At 39.1% G+C, this 21,950-nt stretch overlaps 1 protein-coding gene and 1 long non-coding RNA gene across 4 annotated transcripts in view; one reads left to right on the forward strand and one right to left on the reverse strand.

Annotated features, from left to right (window-relative positions):
• The window catches only part of CCDC186 (coiled-coil domain containing 186), a 35,433-nt gene that overhangs the window by 4,493 nt on the left and 8,990 nt on the right, over window positions 1-21,950 (reverse strand). For all 3 annotated transcript variants that reach the window (XM_071446415.1, XM_071446417.1, XM_071446416.1), the window contains exons 2-15: window positions 16,485-17,175; window positions 14,084-14,210; window positions 11,979-12,107; window positions 10,866-11,078; window positions 9,887-10,006; window positions 9,217-9,321; window positions 8,781-8,879; window positions 7,928-8,014; window positions 7,019-7,161; window positions 4,351-4,606; window positions 3,595-3,784; window positions 2,578-2,658; window positions 1,345-1,555; window positions 100-319 (exon numbers count right to left, since the gene is read on the reverse strand). In XM_071446415.1, coding sequence (XP_071302516.1) covers window positions 100-319; window positions 1,345-1,555; window positions 2,578-2,658; window positions 3,595-3,784; window positions 4,351-4,606; window positions 7,019-7,161; window positions 7,928-8,014; window positions 8,781-8,879; window positions 9,217-9,321; window positions 9,887-10,006; window positions 10,866-11,078; window positions 11,979-12,107; window positions 14,084-14,210; window positions 16,485-17,158 — 2,655 coding nt within the window. In that variant the 5' untranslated portion in view covers window positions 17,159-17,175. The remainder of the gene's footprint in view (window positions 1-99; window positions 320-1,344; window positions 1,556-2,577; window positions 2,659-3,594; window positions 3,785-4,350; window positions 4,607-7,018; window positions 7,162-7,927; window positions 8,015-8,780; window positions 8,880-9,216; window positions 9,322-9,886; window positions 10,007-10,865; window positions 11,079-11,978; window positions 12,108-14,083; window positions 14,211-16,484; window positions 17,176-21,950) is intronic.
• On the forward strand, window positions 267-2,206 carry LOC139599266 (uncharacterized). The gene is made up of 3 exons (XR_011682206.1): window positions 267-360; window positions 1,296-1,603; window positions 2,013-2,206. It is a non-coding gene; the product is annotated as an uncharacterized lncRNA (long non-coding RNA).

A 21,950-nucleotide genomic window follows, 5' to 3' on the forward strand; every position in this document is an offset into this window, starting at 1 on the left:
TCACAATGAACTGGCTTCTGAAAAGCCTTTAACAGCATGCAGTGAAGGGAGCACCTGAGAACCACAACAATGTGCAGAAGAACTGGCACAGCTACTCACCTTCAGTGTAATATTCTTCAGTAATGTATCTTCTAACACAGCCTGAAGCTTCCTGTTTATCTCTAAGGAGAGTTCCAAGGTGAGCCCACTGTCTGCAGGGTGAGATGTGTACAGAGATGCCATGATCCCCCCACGCCTGCTCAAGTGTACTTTGTTGAAGTCAGAGGCCTCTGATGAAAGTGTTCCCGCTTCTTCCCGCAAAATGTAACTCTGGATAATTCTGGAGTGAAAAATAAACCAGCAACATCACAGCATTACGAGGTGAGAAGAGTCAGATGCTGCAGTAACTTCAGATTCCTGCCATAAGTAATTTTATTTTCAAGCAGTACTGTATTACCAAAAAAGGAGTAAAAATTTACTCTTGCCATTTCTATGTCAGAGGAAAACCTGAGATACCAACAGTGATACAGGAAATGCTGGTAAGCCAAGAGACTACAATGTGCAGGGTTTACTTATTTAAAAGTATTTTGAAAAGCTACTGGGACAAGAAAGGTAATTTAAAAAGTCGACTTTTCTTTGCTCAAGGACTCCAGACATGGAATCTTAAGCTTTCTACACATGAGAAAAAAAATTACAAAGCCATTTCTCAGGAGTCTTCCCAAGCTGTGATCATGTTCAATGGTACCAGCTGGGCATAAATGTATGGACTCATTAAGCAAGGGCTGTTCCTAACAGGCAACTGCACCTTCCAGAAGCAGCTTTATGCCAGCATTTCTTACCCTCCTAACTGAAGTTCCAGACATTATCCTGTAAGATGAGATTTTCATTGAAGTGGAATCTTGTCTCACACATTAACCACTGACCACCTTTGGCTCAGATACATCATTTGTTTGATGTGTATACCAGAGTACCACCTGGAATAATGCAGATTCTCCTTCCAAAACAAACACAATCAGCACCCTTTTAAGCACATGAGGAGAATGGACTCTTCTGTTAGCCAGTGGCAGCAGTCCACCACAAATCAACTACCTGCTGACCATTCTGCTACCAAAAACCCACTTGTGCCAGTTTATTCCTCCTGAAAAAAAGCAGTAATAGTACTAATTGCCAAAAACCTGGCAATTACTGTAACTGCTGGGAAAAAAGAAGGAAAAAAAACCCCCTTAAAACTAATTCCATCTTGGAAATCAAGTGTCACTGCATTTTTACTGCTTTAAACATTTTCACTAAGACAATTTGTTTCCTTACTTGTCTAGTGCATCAGCTCAACACTGAAAACCTGAATGAACAGAACACAGAACATACTTGGTTTTTTTCCTGATTTCCTCCACCAGCTGTTTGATGTGATCCTCCATAAACTCCATCTTCTCATTTTTTCGAGCATGTGCCTTCTGCAGCCTCAGTATTCTTTCCACCAGGACAGCCTTGTCCACCTCTGGGAAGCTGTCCACAGCCACTGCAGAGCCAGTGTTCTCGGGTGAGCGATCCTCAGTGCTGCTGCGCGCGTTCAGGGACCCTGCCAACAACACAGGGTTTGGAAAAACTCCTCCACAGCCTACACCAGGTGAGGAGCCCCCAGCAGAGCAGAGCATGCACTCACTACCTGTCAGGAGCTGAGGATACCTGCCCCAGGATGCCAGTTTCTCTTGATGTTAGTGGGGTTTACTCTAAAGGATCCTTGCAGTGTTTAAATGAGACAGGCTGGGACAGCGCTGCAGTCCCCTCCTGTGGGTGCACTGCCTCTGGTGTAAGTGTGCTCCCTTCAGGAATGCTTATTCCCACTTAAAATTTATTTTGCACAAGACTGAGTTGATTTTAAATGTGTGTTTTGGAGTAAACTAAAATTACAATACTATGAAAACTGTACAGACTCACAAAAGCCCTACACATAAACACTCTGCAGCACTGATTACTTCGAGCTTGCAGTATTTACTTTGTGCTGTTCTTTCTAAGCATTTGTCTCTCTCACACAGTGAGATTACAGGTCATCTGGACAGACCTAACCCAACTTGAAACCTAAAGATATCAAGGAAGGAAACATGCTGTTTTCAGTGCTAAAGATCACTCCTGTACTTCTACTGGATAGAAAGTAATGAATATTACATAAACCCACTGATGTCTCTAATGATGCTAATTGATTTCTCATTTACACAGTCACAACTGTCAATAGGGCAATTAGACAATGTTGGACACCACTGCTCATTTTTATTTTGCCTCTAGCAGCATGTAAAAGGAGCATGTATAAACTGGAGTCCTCTTGAGCTTCCTCCAAACATAAAAGCAATAAAATGAAAAAGGCAGGTATTTAAAAAGAACCAAAATATATAAACATCATAAACATTACACCTTAATCTCATAATAAGCATCTACAACTGCAGTCAGTCAAGTGCATTTTGCTGCTTAGAGGCTATTTTGTCAGTTTTAATGGGAGGCTGCCCACACACTGCATATGCACAAACCACATAAAGAGCAAACACACTGTGGCAACCTTGTTAAGACTGAAGGGCTGTTTGGCAGCCCTGCTATGTGCTCCATTACCTGATGAACTGGAACGGCTCCCCATGCTGCTGACTTCTTTGTCATAATTACCATTTTCCATCTGATCCAATTTCCTCCGTGCTAAAAGTATTAACAAAATGATGATTACCAATAGCACAGCAAGAAATAAAAATTACAGTGTTACCCAACATACAGAACCTGTAATCATCTCTGACCTGCACTAATTTAACATGATGTGACAACTGAAAGACAATGGTAGCAACTAAAAGTAAAACCCAAGCAGCACCTGGAGGTAACACCCACCACGATCCCTGCACACTGCTGTGTTTTCCAGTTGAAGGGGTAATGTCATATATAGGATTAACTGGGACCAGTAAGTAACTCTGTTCCAGCATCTCATAACTGTGTCACTGCAGCAGTACTTGTGCCAGAAGCACCACTCACTCAGTAGGGATCAAGAGGGAAAGCCCACAGCTGTTCTTATATGCACAAAAAGGGACACAGAACTTGTCTTGCAAAGTGCCAACAGGATCTCTTCTTTCAAACACATTTGATTATCTTCAAATCTATTTTCTACTCATGCATTGTTGGGTATTTGATGACTTCTATTTGTAGACAAAATTAGTCATCAGTCTCTCCATATGCACCTTTAAAAACTGAAGTGGTCTGTTAAAAAAATAACCAGCAATTCCTGATACAGTCAGCAACTAGGTAACTTCCGAATATACTCCTACACAGACCAGGATCCATATATACCTACAGTGACATTTCAGTAGTCAGATATATCATAACAAAGACTAACCTCTTTTGAAATAAATATTTCATTTAAAGTCTAAACCCACTTCAGAAGTTACATTTTAGATTGAAAATTAACACAAAGGCCTGAAACTGCAGTTTCCACAAGGTCTAACTTGCTCACTGTCACTGTCTCCAGGGACAGGGAGAGTTTGAAGGGTGACACTCAAGCAGTGAGCACATACAGACAGGACCTGAATCTCTACCAGACACTGAGGGGGTCATAGATGGGGCTGTCTCATAAGTGACAATAATCTCCACCTAGCTGAAGTTGTTTTGTGAGGTCTTTCAGGTTGGCTGCGTGCTTGCGCTTTTGGGTAGCCAGGTCATCCTTCAGCTCATCCACGTGGGTCTTCAGGGCTGACACTTCCTCCTGCTCTGAGGCCAGCTGAGCCTGCAGGGCCTCTACCTCTGACTTTCTCTGATCCTCCTCCTTCTGTAACCTGATGGCCTGAAATTGGGATGTTATTTTCAGTCATACACAAAAAATTCCAGCCTAACCATAGTGCATGCTCAACATTCCTAACTGCACTTTACACCTGGGAATCATTCACACTTTACATTTATTATTTAGGCTGAACACTAGCATTTCACATGAATAGTAAGATTCCTCAACTACCTCCAGAACTTCTACATGATACAGTACAAAGTCACATCACTTTCCATGACACACTAAGTTTATTAAAAATTACATTTATCTCATAACACAAACAGGACCTGAGGAACCACTTACAGTAACAAATTTCACAGGCAAATTAGAACCTTTTGCCTGTTTCATTTCATCTGAAAGTGAACAACTCTCTGCTCCCAAAAAACCAGAAAGAGCAACAGCGACACCTTCTCATTCCAGGGCAGTGTGCCTCAAAATTTCTTTCAGCCTGGGAACATGAGGTGTTCATATCCCACTGCTACTAATGACAAACTCAAGGAGAAACTTCAGTCAGGTAAATGAAGATACAAGGTGGTATTCATGTGCTACATCTTTATCTGCAAAAACAAAAAGCCCACTGTACTCACCAGATCATCTTTAGCCTGTTGAACACACTCCAGCTGATTCTGCAGCTCTCTTTCACTGTAAGAAAGCTTATCCAACTGGCTCTGTAAGGAATTGTTTTCAGACTGAAGCTGTGCATTCTTACTGGTTAATTTCTCAGTGAATATCAATAGCTCAGATTCTCTTTTCCGACTACCTTCAATGTCCTTCTGAAGATCAGCAACCAGAGAATTGAAACCATCTATTTCTTCCTTTAAAGCATTGATTTCTTGTTCATCTCTGTCAAAACAATTGTATCACATTAGGGATAACCTGAGCTTAAAGATACAAGTTTATTGCAATAAAAGCATTCAGGTCAAGTCCAAATAAGGCAGGGGAACAATTAATGACCCTGGGGTAGCTTTTAGTCACTGGATCATTTTAAATGTCAAGGGAGTTTTCCCTTTGTATCACACCACCTGCAGTGCTGAAATGACAGATTTCTGCAGCCCACAGAGGACACTCAGGCATTAGCTCCTCAAGGAAGGCCAGCTCTCCATTTTCAGCTTCTCCACATGACCTTCAGATCAGGGCACAAACAAAACCCTCAAAACCAGACCTAGTAGGTGAGAGGAAGGTTTGCAACCCAACAAAGTGGCCAATCTGTAAGAGGCCTTTTCTTTAGAAACAGGGAAAAAATGCAGTTTGGATTTCTCTAGGACAGCAGTATGGTGATTCCTGACATGTCCTTATCCAAGCCCTGCAGCTCTGAATCAAAGGACCTGTCGTACTCCACCTACTCCTCCCCCAAAAACAAGTCCTTCCCCTCTACAGAACAAGTTTTTGTTTCTACTGAAAGACTCTCCCATCCAATCCATCTGAGTAAAAAATGCTGCATCTTCACTTATCATCAACATTTCAAAGTGTTTGAAATGAATTCCAAAATGTAATAGCCCTTAAAAATGTTACAGACTAAAAACCTCCCTCTTATTTGCTCTTGCCATATTAGTTCATTAATTCTTCCATCATGGAATTGGATACACCTTTTCTAAAGCTCTACTTTCTAACATCAGCAGAAAAAAACCTCACCTTTCTCACAGGGAGTGTGTATACTCAAATTTAAAACTAAAATTAAAATTACACAAAGCAAGAGCACACATCTCATTTCATTTCCTGACAGACAGTGTAATTATGAGGAGGATCAATTCACTTTAAATCAACAATCCTGTACTGTTTGCTTCCCCAAGAAGAGCTGAGACCCAGTCATCTGTGCTGCAAAGTATCTCACCTGTAGCTCCCATTTAAAAACCTGTGCAAGAAGGTTGCATGCATGCTTGTATTTTACATTTTCAAATATGTTGTTTCATCATGACAGGAGAAAGCTCTGCCTAGCAGTCAGAGTTGGATCAGACAAAATTAAAGGTTTGGACCATTCTAAAAAAGATGTCTAGATTATCCTTAAATTTTACAAATGAAGGAGACCAGGGAACACTGAGGTGATCAGTATCCAGTTCAGCCATGAAGTTCTTCCCAGCATTCAACCTAAAATCATATTCCTCCAGTGAACAAACATAGCTGAACATTCAACATAATACAGCCTTTATACATTTCAGGATGTCTGCACTGAAATTGAAATAAAAGACAATACAAAATTTAATGTAGGGATAATAAATGTTGTATGGGAAGGATACTGAAGAAAAAAAATCCAAATTGAATAGGAATGGGAGACATATTTAAGCATGTCTCAATTACTGAGAGGAAAAGATAAGTGGAAACACACATTTGTAGTTTCACACTTTGATCACAGTCACTTTAATTCATTTGTCAAGATTCCAAGAGAAAAATAACTGTTACTGATCCAAGTGCAGGCTCCAGTAGCTTCCAGCACAGAGCAGTCCCTGGAAAGGCTGAGAACACCATGACAATACAGGTGACAGGCACACAGCACATGGAAAGTGGCTGATTTGCTAAGCCGTGAGGAAAGCCTATAACTATGGAAATACTTTACAGTGATAAATAAAAACTGTTTACCAGAATGAGAGGGACAGACACACAGGGGTGGTTGTGCCTATCTGACATTTGTCCATCTCCATTTATGCAGCACCACTGGAACCAGCAGAGTGGGCAGCATTTATATTTCCCAGTCCATGTGCTCCCCACAGGCACAGGACCATGCTCAGACACTCCTGAATCGTGCATGAGCCCAGCCCTCCCCTGACATTATTCCCCTCACATTCTTAAATGAGTGAACTTCAACACAGCAGAATGAATTCCAGCCCATTAGAAAGACAAGTGCCTCATGCTGTCTGAATAGAGCATCTCTCAAGTAAGTAAAATTCTTTCCATTAAATACTTCCATTCATCCATCACAATTTTAAAGCAATTTATCTTTCCAGTTTAATTGCTCCCCTCCATCTTCCAATAAAACAAGCACTGAGCAGACACCTAGAAGACAATTTCCTGTAGAGTATGCTGGAAATCAGGCACTTGTTATTCTAATAATGAGAGATGCTAAATTAGATTTATCAATCTCAATCCCCTTGGTTTGTATGAGGCCACCAAGGTTATCTTCAATATTAGCAGCCCTGATTTAAATAAAGAAAGGCATTCTTCAAATTACAATTCATTTAAAGCATCAATAGCTTCAATAAAACAAACCCTTCCACATCTCCAATAATCTTTTAAATCATTACTCATAGTGCACAGCTGTACCTCTGATGCTGATCCTGCAGCTGATCTACAGTTTTGACTCTGTCCAGCAAATTCTGAATTTCACTTTTCTGTCTATTTATTATTTCTTTATACTTGGATAACTCATCTTCTGTTCTTAAGCGCTCATCCTCTAGGCACTTTACCTAAATGGAAAAACAAAAATAAATACAACCAGAAACTATTTAGTTTCACAAACTTCAGAGCTAAATTATTCTGATCATATGTCTAGACTGTAGTACAAAGTTCATGTGTTAATTTTTTGGTGGTTCCAAGTAACTTAGACCAATATCCCAAAGTATTTCAGATCTAATAGAGTCAGAAAAACAAACAAACAGAATTAAATTCAACAAGCATGATTAACATTAGTTTTGCCCAAAGGCTCAAACTTATCAGCCTAATGGATCAGGGTCCACAGATATGACATTTCCCCAGTTACCAAGGCATTTATTCTGTCTCACTCCCTTTTTCCACAGTCCTACTGAGCTGCTCTGGAGAGAGGGACTGGCATGCTATTCTATAGACTGTCCACAAATTAGGGACAGCATGACCTCCTTACCAGAGGTCAAAACTTATGTCACAGGCAGTATTAGTATTTTATTTATACTAAATTTAGAAGATTTAAAATATTTTTAGGATTACAAATCTAAAATGTTTCTCAACTTTTCAGCCAAATGAGGCACACACAATGAAGCAAAATACTGTTGTGTTACAGATCAGCTCCTACTTTCTAAAAAAGGCTATGCAAAGTGAACAATTAGAGATTCTTTCTAGTCTCATGCCAGCCAATCTCTAATCACACTCTTTATTCCTGAAGAAGTAAAAGTACAATTAGGAGTGGAATGTATTCTTGTTCCAAAAACCCAGCACTGTGCTTTCAGCCCCACCCCAATCCAACTCAGCACATTTTACCTTTGTTCTCAGTGTCCGAAGCTCATCCATGCCTTCCTTAAAAGTTCTCTTCAAGTCTTCCACTTCTTTTATTTTTGCATGATGCACCTTTTTAGAGGGTAAAAAGCTCATTAAGAAAACTAAATGTACAGTGGCACCTAAAAAAAAATAATAATCTAGGCCAATACAGGCCATCACAACAGCTAAGAGGCCTTGAGGCAGAAAAGGTACCCCAAAGGCTGGGTTTACTTCTTCAGAAAGGAAAGCAAAACCTCAAAGCTTCTTTATTCTCAGGAGAACTGAGAAGAAAACTGAGACTGCACACTCTGGTTTTAGGTACACAAATCCATGGCACAACAGGAAAGCTCTGAGCAAACTGGCACTTGGCCACCTCTGAAGAGTGCATGTGCACAGATGAGCTGTGGGCAGACACATTAATGATGTGTCTGCTCTGAGAGTTTCACTTTGGGGCTAGCAAATATCTACAAAAAACAGAGGCTGGCCCTTGTCTCTCCTTGCCATACATCTTAGCAAAATACTGGTCACAGAAAGGCCTGACTCAACAGAATTTGTGCTTTTAATTACAGCAACATTCATGTTTATAAATGAAAGAGAAGTTATTTCACCTTCACTATATCATATTTTCCTCCAAACTTTGTTTTTAAAAAGTGAATCCAAGGTAGTACCTGAAGATATCCTCCAGAAAAGCAGTGCTAAAGGGCACACACCTGGGATTTAGTATCAGACCACCAAAAAAGACAAAACCCAAAGAATGTGGCATAACTGCAAGCAGCTAAAAAAAAATAAGATTCTCAAAATTATAATTTCATGGAATTCTTAATCACAAAGTGGACTCCACACAACACATATTTACCTCCAGGTTATCAGACTTCTCCTGAATTTGCTTCTCTAGCTCTCCTTTAGTTACTCGGAATTTTGCATCCAATTCATTTAATTTGATTTCTTCTGACTCCTAAAGGGATTGAAGAAATATAAGTAGAGTTTTATGTTTCCCTTTCTATTCTATGAGTGCACAGACAGCTTTTCACTTCACTGAGTCTTTTCTCTAAGTGCACCTCTGATAATCCTGACCATGCCAAGAAAGACCCCCACACTGCATGCCAATCAAGATAAACATTTTCTCTTTTATTTAACAACTTTTCAGTAAAGTAAAAAACCCATCCCTATTCATCTCAGCTTTGGAGCTTGCACAGGATAATTCTTTCCTGCTACAGCTTAAGCTAAAAAGAAACGAAAAAGAAGACTCAGGCACTAAACAAGAATTTGACCTCTTGAGAAAATGTGCTTACTTGATAGGATTTTATCATTTCTTGACAGTTTTTCCTTATCTGATCTCCTTCTTCTTTTGCTTCAGTTAATTTTGTCATTGCATCTTTGAGGCGTTCTTTGGTTTCCTACAAAAACAGTAATTAAAAAAAAACAGGTTAAACTAGTAAAATCCATTTACTTCATCTGAGAAGCATATTACTCATAATAAAACTGCCCTTTCAGTCTGAAAAGAATTAACAAAACAAGAAGTCCCACACTATTTTTCCCCTTGCTTCCATTCAGCTGTTAATTTATGTAATTCCATTTGACCCAACACTGAAGGCACAACAAAAGGATCTCTTGTTTATGTGCCACGCACATTTTCAGACAGCAGATTTAACTCTATCACTTAAAAACTAAGTTAACAATTATTTCAAATAAATAAACTCCCCCCAAAACATAAACTTAACAACAAATTAAAATTTGATGACCAAATTAAAGAGAACGCCCCAGTACATCCTCCCTTCACACACATCCTTTCAACATTTCCATTTCAGTATCACTATTTGAGAGCACTGTTCTTACTTTTGCTGCAGGTATTCAAATTAAACAGAAACACCACATTCGGAACAGTACATAAAAAGCAAATACTGTAACAACTACACTACTCTGACTATTTTCATATAATGGTATCAGCATCACTTCACCCACCTTGTGTGAATCCATTTCTGTTTTCAATTTGTTCTGAGCCCATTTTACTTTGATAACATGAGAATTGATTTCTTCTTTCAATTTTTCTATTTCTCTGTTGAGTCGAGTGGCTTCACCATCCTGAGAAAATTTCATAAGTTTTTTATAAAATTAAATGATCTAGTGTTTCTCGAATAAAACTCCTGCCCAGTTATCAAGTTGGTTTTTTTTCTTAATGTCTGGGTTTTGAAAAATCATGCACATATTTCAGAATGCCTAATAATGCTTAAATCCAGTGGGGAAAAAAAACCCATTAGTGTTGTGGTTTGAACAGCAAGGTAAGGTTGCATTATTGTTAGTATATGTTAATATTATATATCTGTGAAAAGACAAAGCACTAGAGAGGTAATTTTTGTTTCAGAAGTGTAGTTTCTAGTCATTTATTAATTTTTGAATCTTCTACATGAAACAGAATTGTAAAACACAGCTCTGAAGGACTACCAAAAGACTTGGACCATTTAATAATAATCTTACTGCTCTCTAAAAATGAGTGGCAAAATTTTGGATGAAAAATTCTATTGCTTTATTATCAATTTTTACTAGTAAAAAAAGGGAATACAGAGTGAAAACATAGGAAAACAACAAAAAAGACTGCAATAATTTAATGCCACTGCAGTCTTTAAGAAAAATCTGAATCTAGAAATTACTTCAAAATCTAGACAGCTGAAACAAGCTGTCTTCTCAATTTTGTTAAAAAAACAAAAAAAAAATCCCTATGTTTCACAAATTAATATTCAGAGAAAAATTAAAAGGAACTTCAAAAAGATTGCAATGAGAACTGAGTAACTTTTCCTCCTTCTCTTGGAAGGAAGACACTTTCACAGCTGTGCAGCAGAAACTAAATGAGAGCAGGTTTCTTTTACCAAGTACATCAGCAAAGAAGTGATACAGCTGTTCTGACAGTGCTTTTAACCAAGTCACGCAGCAGTCCTTGGAGTACCTTTGTTTCATAGAGCTGGTGCAATCTGCCTTTTTCCTGAGAAAGTTGCTTGATTTTATTTGTAAGCTTTTCTATTTCTTTGTTTGCATCTCTCAGTCTCCTCTCCAGGCCCTCCTTTTCCTTTCGGAGGTCAAGCGACTCCTTCTCCCCGCGGACGTATTTCATCACCATCGTCTCCTTCTCGTGCCGAGCTTCCTCACACTTCTTGTTTGCCTTGAAAAACACCAAACACAAGGAATCAAACCTTGTCTTTCAGAATTAACCAGGCAGTTTTAGTATTGCAGTAGAGTAGCATCATGAGGCAGGACTCAAAAGCTCCAGTTTGACAAAGACTAACATTCAATTCCTCTTAAGCACTGAAATTACTCCGACTTCTAACAATAAATATTGTAACAGCTGCATCTTCACAACTGAACATCTCAAATGAGTTATTAATACATTAGTAATTTGGTTTTTTAGAAATAATTTTGCAAATACTCAGTACTGGTATTCTGTCTTCCTTCATCCGCATGCCAACTGCACAATCATTATCCAGTGGCTTGTTTTTCAGCTGGATCACTTCCAGTGGCTTACTTTTACAGACTCCCCCCACCCCAGCACTGACAAGTTCTACTCAAATTAGGAAAAAAAAAATAAATCAGACACTGAGTTTTAGATTACATGCAACTGAGGAAATACTTGGTATAGTATGATATTAAAAAGGAAAAAAAAATCCCAGATTTCAGTAATACATAAAGATAAAATAAAACCTTTGTGCTGGAATTGAGAAAAACATTCATTTTTTTGACAGCCTGTCTGAAAAAGCTACTGTCAGCTTTTAGCTCCTTTTGAATCAAGTTCAGCTTACAGGTAAAGAAAATGAGATTTCCTTGAGAGCTGAATTCAATACATATAAAAATAGGTATTTTTTTAAAAGAGTTATCAGGCACTGTTAAGTGTTAACAGCTATTTGGAAATTCACTGCTGACAGTTATCCAAAATGCATATATAACTGCACACTAGCAGTTCCAATTTTGGAAAATTTTGTCTTATTTAGTGATCCAGTACGTTTCCTACAAGAACCAAGTTTGTTCAGTAATGTAGATGTTCAATAGTTTAAGTTTTTTCAATTACCTGTTCCATTCGAATGGCCATCTCTTTATGCAACTGCTGAATAGTATTTTTGGCTGCTGCATCTTGAGTTACAAGTCTGTCTTTGCTAGCTTTCACTTCTTTATTAAGCTCTTCTATTCTTGCTTCCAGCTAAAATACAACATCATGATATAATTATAGGGAAAATAACACTTTGATCATGTTTTCTACAGGCAGGCATATTTCACACAAAATTAGATGCTTCAACAGATATTTACCTGTATTTTACACTTGTCAGGCTGCAACCACCCATATCAACATCTAGCTTTGCATGAGTAGGAAAAGCATGAAAGATGTCAATTCTCATCTTCAGTGAGAGTGAAGATACTTCAAACCAAGTAAAACACCAGGCACAGTGATTTAATGCACAAAACAACAGCAAGTCAGAGAGCTGCCAGAGAAGAGCTGGCTGCTATCTGAGGTTGCTTCACCTTCCATCCTTTTGTTCCTATCCTTGTGCCATATCCTTCACCATGCCAGCAAAGCAGCCATGCATCCGTACTGAAATGGACTGGGAATTAATTCATTGAAAAAATCACTCAGCAAATAAAGATGAGCTTAGTCATCATGCTGGCACTTTTTTTAGCCACCTAGTGAACCAAGTCAGAGACCTGATCCAGCTGAAGAATAATCCCCAGTGTTAATTGGAACACTTCCCAGAGGGTGCTCCCCGCCAAGTCATGCAAATCCAGCAGGAGCAGTGTGGGGGCTGCAAAGGCTGTGACACTGCCCAAATCTTGCTCAAATTGTGCCTCACAACTCTCCTCTTGTCCCAGGGGAGAGCCAGCTCACCCAGGCTGGGGGTTTTGTTTTTGTTTGTTAGCTTTGGGGGAGAAGTGGCAGGATCTCAGGATCAGTACTGCACATTCTGTGCAGTCCCAAGCTGCTGTGTAAGAGGCAAGAACCACCCAGTTTGCTTCTGTTACCACACCATGACTTGACCACACTTTGTTCAGCTCTGCAAATGCATCATGTGCCAAAGAAAAAGCTTCACATGTACAAGCAGGCAGGTACAGTTTGTCTAGAGCTGTGACTGCAGCCAAGCTTTCATTCACATAAAAGTTACCATAATGCACCAACACAGAAATTCCAACAATAAAACACCACCTTCACAAATGAAAAAATGCAAGTGATTCACTGCAATGTCTCTTACAGCTCAAGTGTTATCAACAGCCATATAAAACTATTACAGTCCAAAAAGAATATTTTCTGGAATCGCTTGCAAGCATGTAGTATCACAAACACCCTCACAAATACTTTTTTTTCAGAATGGAATAAAGCAATTGCTGCACAATTGCTGCATGATAGAGCTTCAAGAAATCATACATGACTCATGATAGAGCTATCATGGAAATACAGACAAGAAAGAATGAAGGAGCTGCTCATACTGGTTTATTCAGGAACAAGCAATTCCAATTTGTAGCCTAAAAATAACACTTTTCAATCACATCATGGATTTGCAAATATTCTCTGAAATCAACCATGAATATATGAATATATTACACGAATATATTCCTCTAGAACACTTCAAGCCTGATACCCTGCTCTGAGAACAGATTTCTGTGTGATGCAGACACCAACAAAGAAACCTGACAACCAGGATAGTCACCAGCACTTGGACAAACAGAAATTAATATTTTAAATGTTTCTCTTGCCAGATTTCCAAAATATAACCTGTAATCAGTTTATAAAGCCAGCCAGCTGCAGGGACATCAGCAGATAGCTGGTACATGATAAAGCAGTGACACCCGGTGCGAAGCCTTTTCCTCCCACACTAAAACCCAGCCTCCACCATGCACACACCATGGTCCTCCTTGGCCTGCTGTGGTTCTAACAAGCCCCTGAGAAAATGCCTGTACTTAGTACCTGCTACCACCACAGCAGAGACTGCCAGATATACAACACTTAACAGATAGGAATCCAGAAAGTCAGTTTATCCAAATTCACTAAAGGCATTTAGAAAATTTCTTGGAATACAAAAGTAGATTATCCTCTTAAAAAGCTTAGGATAATAAGCATGGAAATCAACAGTGGCAACAGTGACACAGGTGAAATACTAACCAGCACTTCTTTTTTGTTATCTGTACCTGTTTAATAATGCTGAGGTGCTGCTTTTCTGTGTCTGTTCGTTTTTTCAATTCATCTTTTAAGTTGTCCTTTTCTGAGCAAATTTCCAAAATCAGTTCCTGATGCTTTTTATTTTCTTTAATCAATCTGTAAAGAAAAAAAAAATTAAAAACAAGGTACATCAGTACTGGGGTTTTTTGGTTGCTTGTTTTCAATCTCAAGAAACTTGGTTTTTGCTCATCGATCTGCAAGCTTTATTGGAAGCCAGAAATCCTAAAAAAATCCATGAAAGCCTTACAAGAAAAAAAGAAGAATACTGTGCATGTGGAACTTAACTCCAAAAGAGCAAGCAGCAGCCTTCTTGTGAGGAAACTGCTTGTTTCCAGCATTTTAGGGTTGCTGTGGTCCATAATGACATGGAACATTTGGTAACCCTATGAAACTATGAAACTGTAAATGCTAGTAATTTTAAGGTAATGGAATACAGTAACTTCCAGTCAGATAGTCTCACCAGTCATTTGTCTGAAAACACAGAAATTTTATTTATTTCATGGGTTTCTCAGAGTACCCATGAAGTTCACAACCTGGTAAGAAACAGAATCCTGATTTTTTTAAGTTCTAAGCAGGTAACAAGTATCTGTGCCCGTGCTCTTTATAAAGTTCAGTTTTCAGCAATAGTTCCAGTTCAGCTGTTTGAAGCCAACTCAGACCTAGTTTGATATTCTAACATAAAACTCAGAAGTTACATTGTCAGAACTGCTGAATGAACAGTCTCACATTTATTTACATATTTGCAGATCCTATTACATGGTGGGTATTCTAGGTCACTAAATGCATGAATTTGTGGGAGGCATGCATTTACCTGAAAAAGATACTTAATTTATCCCTTTGTTAAAAAAAAAATCCCTGAACAAACTGGTCTCCTAAATTATAAGGAATTCAAAACCATCAGTTACAAAGAGCTAAGCACTTGTGATCTGCTTTTTAATCTATTAATGAATATTCCAGGATTACAAATTCTTAATTCATGCCACAGCTGCTGACATATATATTTAGATCTGATCACGGGAGACAACTGGGCTATTTCCAGAATGATGTTACAAGAAATTCTGCTGATCATCAAGTAAGGGACAAAACAAACACAAGCCAGAACACCCTTTGGACCAAACACTCCACAGCAGTTTCATACTCTTGAGGTGAGTTCCCAAGTGTCAAATGGTTGCAGCTGCCCAAAAGAGACATGTTTTTACATGAAGCCTTCTGTATGTATATATAACATAAACACATATAAAAACACTTGTCCCCGAGGAAATAATTGGTCCATGGCTGAAAATGCTGCTCTGCCTCTGAGTTTACTATGAGTAAGTAAAACTCTTCATCTCATGATCTCCTGGAATTACCTCTCTCTACACACCCACTACTTCAGATTCCCACTCCTCCTCTGTAACTTCTGAATGTCTAACTGTGCATTCTCAAGCCTCCCTGTCATCAGCTGACTTTCCTCACATGGATGACTTCTGTCAGAGGTTAACTGGTGAAGTGCAACAGAATATTTTCCCTACTGGGACTCTCTCCCCCTTGTCTGGTTTCCCTTCCTTTGATGTGCTCCTATATTATGGTACTGGACAGCCTTATATGAAAAGTAGGACTCATTTCCAGCTCTGCAAAAAGGAATAAATATAAAGTTAGAGGCTACATTTTGTTAGCAAAAAAACATTTCTAAAAAGGCAACAGAATATTAAATGCCAAGTAAGGAATCATGAAATCAATAAATGAACTGGCTTTTGATGAACAGAAATATTCATGTTGAATACTGCCTGGTAGAACTATTAATCCCAGTTAATTATAACAACACTTCTAAGCCACGCATTTCAGAAGTCCTCCTAAAAAATGTGCAGAGTAGTTTATCTATATATGGCACTTCCAACTCAAACAATACTCTCATCTGATTAACAGCTTTGCTGGATGACAGCAGGAGATTGAATACTACTGGAAAAGAAACAAGCAATTCTGAACATGAATAAAATGCCCATTGTGTGTGTTAGTACTTTCAAAGATTCATTTCTCCACAGACACATATGGACTGAATGAATCCTGGAATATTTTTAAATCACCATTACTGCTGCAGTATTTAAGTAATTCTAGACATTGGCAAGCTATTCAATGACACAGTTGGCTCTTTAGTTCCTGCTAAATCCTGCAAGAATTCAGACATCTAAGCACACAATTTTACTTACAAGTACATACCACAAAAATGATTCCTTGCTTAAAAACAATTTTTAAAAAATCTCATTAAATATCCTCATACCAACTCAAGACAACTTGCTTCATACCAAAATGTTGTATGCAGTTGCACACAACATGCAGCCAAAGTTGTTCAGCACACACCTCCAACTGTGAAGCACATACTCAAATACTCACTTTGTAATAGTTTGTTCTTGCTGTAGGTATTTATCTTGTACACATTTTTCAAACACAGCCAAGGCATGTTCACCCTTCTGCACACCATTAGGGAGCTTTGGTTCTTTTGAAAAATCTGTGGATAAGAGTTCAGACTCTATTTCCTTCAGTAAATCCTCCTGTGAGGAAGTCTGATGTATTGTGGAAATAAGTTTCTTTGTGCAGTCTGTGTCATAAGGGCTTTCTGAATAGATTTTATCACCTGATTTTTTCACAAAGTCCGACTCCTCCCTCAGGTCCTGTAATATTTCCATTAATGATTGTTCTGTCTGGTTAGTTTTTGGATCATGTTGTTCAAGTTCTTCACTAGGCTGATGTTCTGGTTTTGTGGAGCCTTCTGCCTTTGTTTCACAGCAGGCACTGGCAGAGGAGTCTGTCCCTCCATGATGCTGCTGTCCTTCTGCTGGGGCCCCACTGCTGCTGGTGCCATCAGCTGCTGCATCCTGGTCCGGGGGCAAGGAACTCAACTCCCTCTCCAACACACCAGCATCACCTCCAGTGCAACTGATGCTTGGGCATTCCTCCACTCCAGGTGTTTTATCAGCCTTCTCATTATCTGGGGACTTGCAAGAGGCATCATCTGACAGACTGACTGGCTCCAGTGTACTCTGCATTTCTGGTGAATGTTCCTCCATAATCTTCCTTTGGAAATCTAGATGGAGAATTCATAGTACAACATGTTATATACAATATCAAGAGATTGAGATAGGGGGAATAAAGGCTACTAGAAAGTAAAATTCAAAGTGCAAAAATATTTAGATATATGTTATGCAGATTTTCTTGATCTTTCAGCCCAACCTTTAAGTAAATACTCCAAATTTTTCTAAGAAAAGGTGAGAAATGACAGATAGTGAACAGAAAGCAGAGAGATAGTAAATGCCAAGACAATAAAAAACCAGAACTTTTTAGAATTAATAATTCTACCATTTAAATCCACAAAAATTCCACGTAATCATTTCTAAAAAATACTTCATTACAATAAATAACCCAAAAGGATTAAGCATCCATGGTCTTACAGCTTTCACTTCCCTATACATGATTTGAAAGCAACAACATGTCTTGACTTACTCATTTTTACAACATAGGGTGACTCCCTGGTCCAGCCAGAATATCCAATTTCCTCAGAGTCATGTAATCACTGAGCACCCATACAGCAAAATGCATCTGTACCCAGGAAACTAAGGGAAGGGGCTGGGGGAGGATGGGGGTGAGAGTCTCTTTTCCCATCTGTTTTCAAGCAACCAAAATCCCCTGTGGAAGAGCACAGATGGTCTGTGGCAGATCTACTCTCTCAAAGAGTTACTTGCAGAGCAAGGACTTGAAAAGCTCAGTAGAAGCTCTCTAGAAGGACACCATAGTGAGAACCAAATAGCCAGGATAATTATGAAAGAGCCTGGGTATAATACTTTTTGATTTATAATACTTTTTCAGGAATCCCAGATGGTCCAGTATCTGAGAAGACTACTAGCATCTTTAGCAAGCACAGGAAGCCCTTATTTCCATTAAGAGAAATTCATTACAGCAGTCCTAACTTTTAAATGCAACCCTATCCTCCTACACTGGATAATTTAGGCAAAGGCAAACTTTTCATTCATCAATTCAACTCTAGCATTCCAAGAGCTATCTCAAAGGAAGTGCTTACTTGCCACATCGAACTTGTTTCCATCCTTGCTTTCTGGCTCGTTCAGCTCTCCCTGACACAGCCAGACCATCTGAGCCTCTCAGGTACTTGCTCCATGCTCCTGCCTTTGTCTCAGCCTGCAAGGAAGCCCCTTTGTGCTGTTTGGCTTCACTCCACTCCCCCAGAGTGCTGCCTTATTAACCAGCACTTCCTACTGAGGCTCACATTGTTAAAACAAAGGGGTTAATGAATCCCATTAGGCCTGTCTCCAATTGCTACCACTGTCACCTTTCACTGTTAGGCACAAAAAGCAGTTCCAGCCCAGCTCTTTCTACCAGGAAAGAGCATCCCCCAAAACACCTCCCACAAGTACCTGAAACCTACAGCTGGGCTACAATTGGCATTCAATCAACAAGAGAGAAGCACATGGAAAACTGAGCATTCAGCTGAGAGTATGGAAGGGAACACATCACAGCTGGACAAGAGTTACAAATCAGCAAATGAGAATTGCACATTTTTTAAGCAATAAGCAAACTTTTCCTCTTTTGGTTTCCAAGCAAAAAAAGTCCCCAATGCTACAGCCTCTAACCCAGTACAAATCAACAGGAAGCAGAACACAAGTGGGAAGGGAGAGGTACAAACGAGAATAGAGATGGGAAATGAGAGAGTCTATACAATGTGACAGGGATTCCCCATTCTACAAACAGATCTTCTCTGGTATTAATAAAATCCCTGATTACCCTTTGCTTCAAAAGATTTATGTTCAGGTCAACACTGGAACCAGCAAATCCCACTGCTTGGTTCCTGCAGCCCAAACAAATGCTCTTTTGGAACCCACTTACCCTTTGATAACTTCTGCTAGTAATGAAAGTTCACAATGTACTACTCTTATTCTCAAACAAAACAAACCCAACTGACAGTCTCAATGTGAAAGTAAAAGTGAACATAACTGCAAGAAAAAGTATTCAATTTGATAGTTGCAGAACTCATTAGTTCCTACTTAATTAAAATGCTGTTAAAAACCAATGCTTTCAGACTAGTGCACTTTAAACAATCAATAATCACAAGATAATTTGCCAATTATGCAGTTAAGACAGAAGAAAAATTCACCTTCTAGTATCTGTTCCCTCTTGTCAAAAGAAGTTTTTAATCCACTTCACATTCAGCTGTAAAAGATACGCTATTAGCATAAAGCTGAGGAACTGTTTTTTTCTCGAGTAGTTACTCTAGTCAAAGATCTTGATGATGCTTTCTCTGGAATGATGAGAGGGGGTTTTTTACCTTGTTTTAAGTCTTTTTTAAGGTACTTCTGAAGTACTACAGAACATCCCAAAATGTGCAGTTGTTTGATGTACTACTGCCTGAAAGCTGCTTGTGACTGCCCAGCTGCTGCAGTTCACCTTTACCACAAGAAAGGAGTGGTAAAATTGGATACATGAACTTCCATGTTGGTTGTTACACACAGGATTTCCAGTCCAGTCAGCAAGCTGGAGGGTATTTATCTCCATATGGAAGCAACAAGTGAAAAATACAGCCCTGTTAAAGAGCACATTAGGAAGGTCACTCAGTTTTCTTTTTATTGTGTTACTTCCTTCTGTAAATAATACTGTGAATTAGCATTACAAAGACTAATCTATGTGGAATCAGAAATATAATTATTTGCACAACTCAGTCACAGAGAAAAAAGAGCCACTGACTCCATATCCAAATAATTTAGTTATTATTAATCATAACTAAAGTGTAGGTTTGATATAAACACATGAGGAATTTGAGTAATGACTATACAAATCAGTTAAAGCATGAAAAGTAAATTATGATGATTTAGTGTTCCCTGCAGTTGTACTTTAATTTTCAGTGGTACCTAGAATATAATTTACCACATTAAATTCACAGTCTTTATGATTTCAATACACTGGATTTAGCCTTATCTGCCCAAATCTACCTGCACCTATCTGAACCTATGTATACATACATAGATTTTTTTTTCCTCCCTACTTTCAATGAATAATATTAGCTTCTACCTTCTAATTACTAACTCTTAAACAGAAATCAAATAATTGATCACAGGATCACAGTTTATTTTCACACCAGAAACGTGCAAAGAACTCATATGGAGCAGCTCTCAATGCAAATTCATACTGACATTCAAATACCTCTTGAATATTCTAAGTTTGTTCTGCCTTCCTCAGGCAACTGAATATAACAGCTACTTCCTATATAATGCCAGAGACAGAAAACTGCTGTGATGTCACTAGAGAAAAGGCTCATGGCTTGTAAGCAAAACATTTTGTGTGACAGAAGAATCAATCAGTCTAGCAGCAGCCAGTTGAGGTGAAACATGCTAATATTTGACTGTTTCACATCAAACACACAAATCCATCAAGCTCCAGATCGTATTTGGACACCACCTGATAGGAGCTCCACGCCTTCCCAGGTTTAACATCCATCTTGCATTACCCTACTCATCCTTACAAATTACTTTTTCAAAATCAGGGATGTACTAAAGTTATGTATACTGCATTAAGGAAACAAAATAATTTAGTGCCTCTTATGATGTCTTCAGAAGGCATCAAAAACAATCAAAAAGGCAAATCTTGACTGAAGTAATTATGTAATTATATGCTTAAATATCAAACAAGCTCACAGTGTGTTGAGTGACAGCGAAGTGCTGGGTTCTTGCACTGTTTTGCAAAGCTTCTACCTTCAACCACCTGCTCTGCTCCTTCCTTAGGCCTGACCATCATCTTGACAGCAAGGCAGAAATGTGATGTTTGTCTCACCCTGTAGTGTAAGTCCCTTCTGCTGCCCGTGCCACAGGAGCTCCTCAGAGCAGCACCCAGAGCGGCCCAGCCCAAGCCTGCTTGCCCACATGCCATGAATGACTGCCATCCATTAGGGCAGCATGAGAAAAGCTCTGTCACTGCCCTGTGACACTCCTGCAGCTGTGACAGGACTCTGTGTAACTGGTCTGACCAGCTGGCCTCTGTTTTACAGCTCACAATTAGTCTGACACTCCACACACCTTGCCCGTGCTCCTGCTCCACAGCAGAGGAGGCAGGGGCTGTGCTTTCCCCCAGTGCATGACACAAAGCCATGCAAGTGGAATTGCATCACTTCAGATCCAGGAATGAGGAACAGCAGCACAGTTCAGCCACGTTTGCAAAACACCTCCCTACAAATCAGAATACAGGCAAGTTGTACCCTTCAAAACCAAAACTGCCTTTTCTTTAAACAGCCATTGTTTTTTCTCATCACAGATGTGTCCTTCAAAGATGCAGAGAGCATACATACTTTTCACCATTATTCACAAAACTACGCTTAAATCTGCACCAGCACAGATGATCTCCAAGTTCCACAGTAACATCTAAAATAAGTAAGTAGTTAAATAGCTGGCACAGGACACACAACATTAAAGGCTGGTACTGGTAAGGATTACAGCCATTTATCACACTACTTAAACTAAGATGTGCTTATCTGCTAAAATGCTGATAGCACAGCTGACTGGAATCAGAGGCAGGGAGCAGAGAGCCTGCCAAAGGAACACGTGAGCAGCACACCAACTTTTGAATACCAATGTCTCCCAGGTATGGCAGTGAATACAAAGACTCAGGAAATAGCAATATTTTATTTCACTTTGTTACACAACAGAAACGTCTTCTATTAACTGCTAATCAAATAATAAGAACAAATACGACAATGAGTCAATTAAGCTCTTCAAGGAAGTATCTGACACAGTATAAGTATTGATTATCCTGGGAGAACATCAAACATCTCAATACACACTCCTGTAACATGCCAACTAAAGG

This window comes from Agelaius tricolor, unplaced genomic scaffold (assembly GCF_023055355.1).
Source record: "Agelaius tricolor isolate 1412-34295 unplaced genomic scaffold, bAgeTri1.0.p SCAF_22, whole genome shotgun sequence".
In the NCBI taxonomy this organism is placed as follows: domain Eukaryota; kingdom Metazoa; phylum Chordata; class Aves; order Passeriformes; family Icteridae; genus Agelaius; species Agelaius tricolor.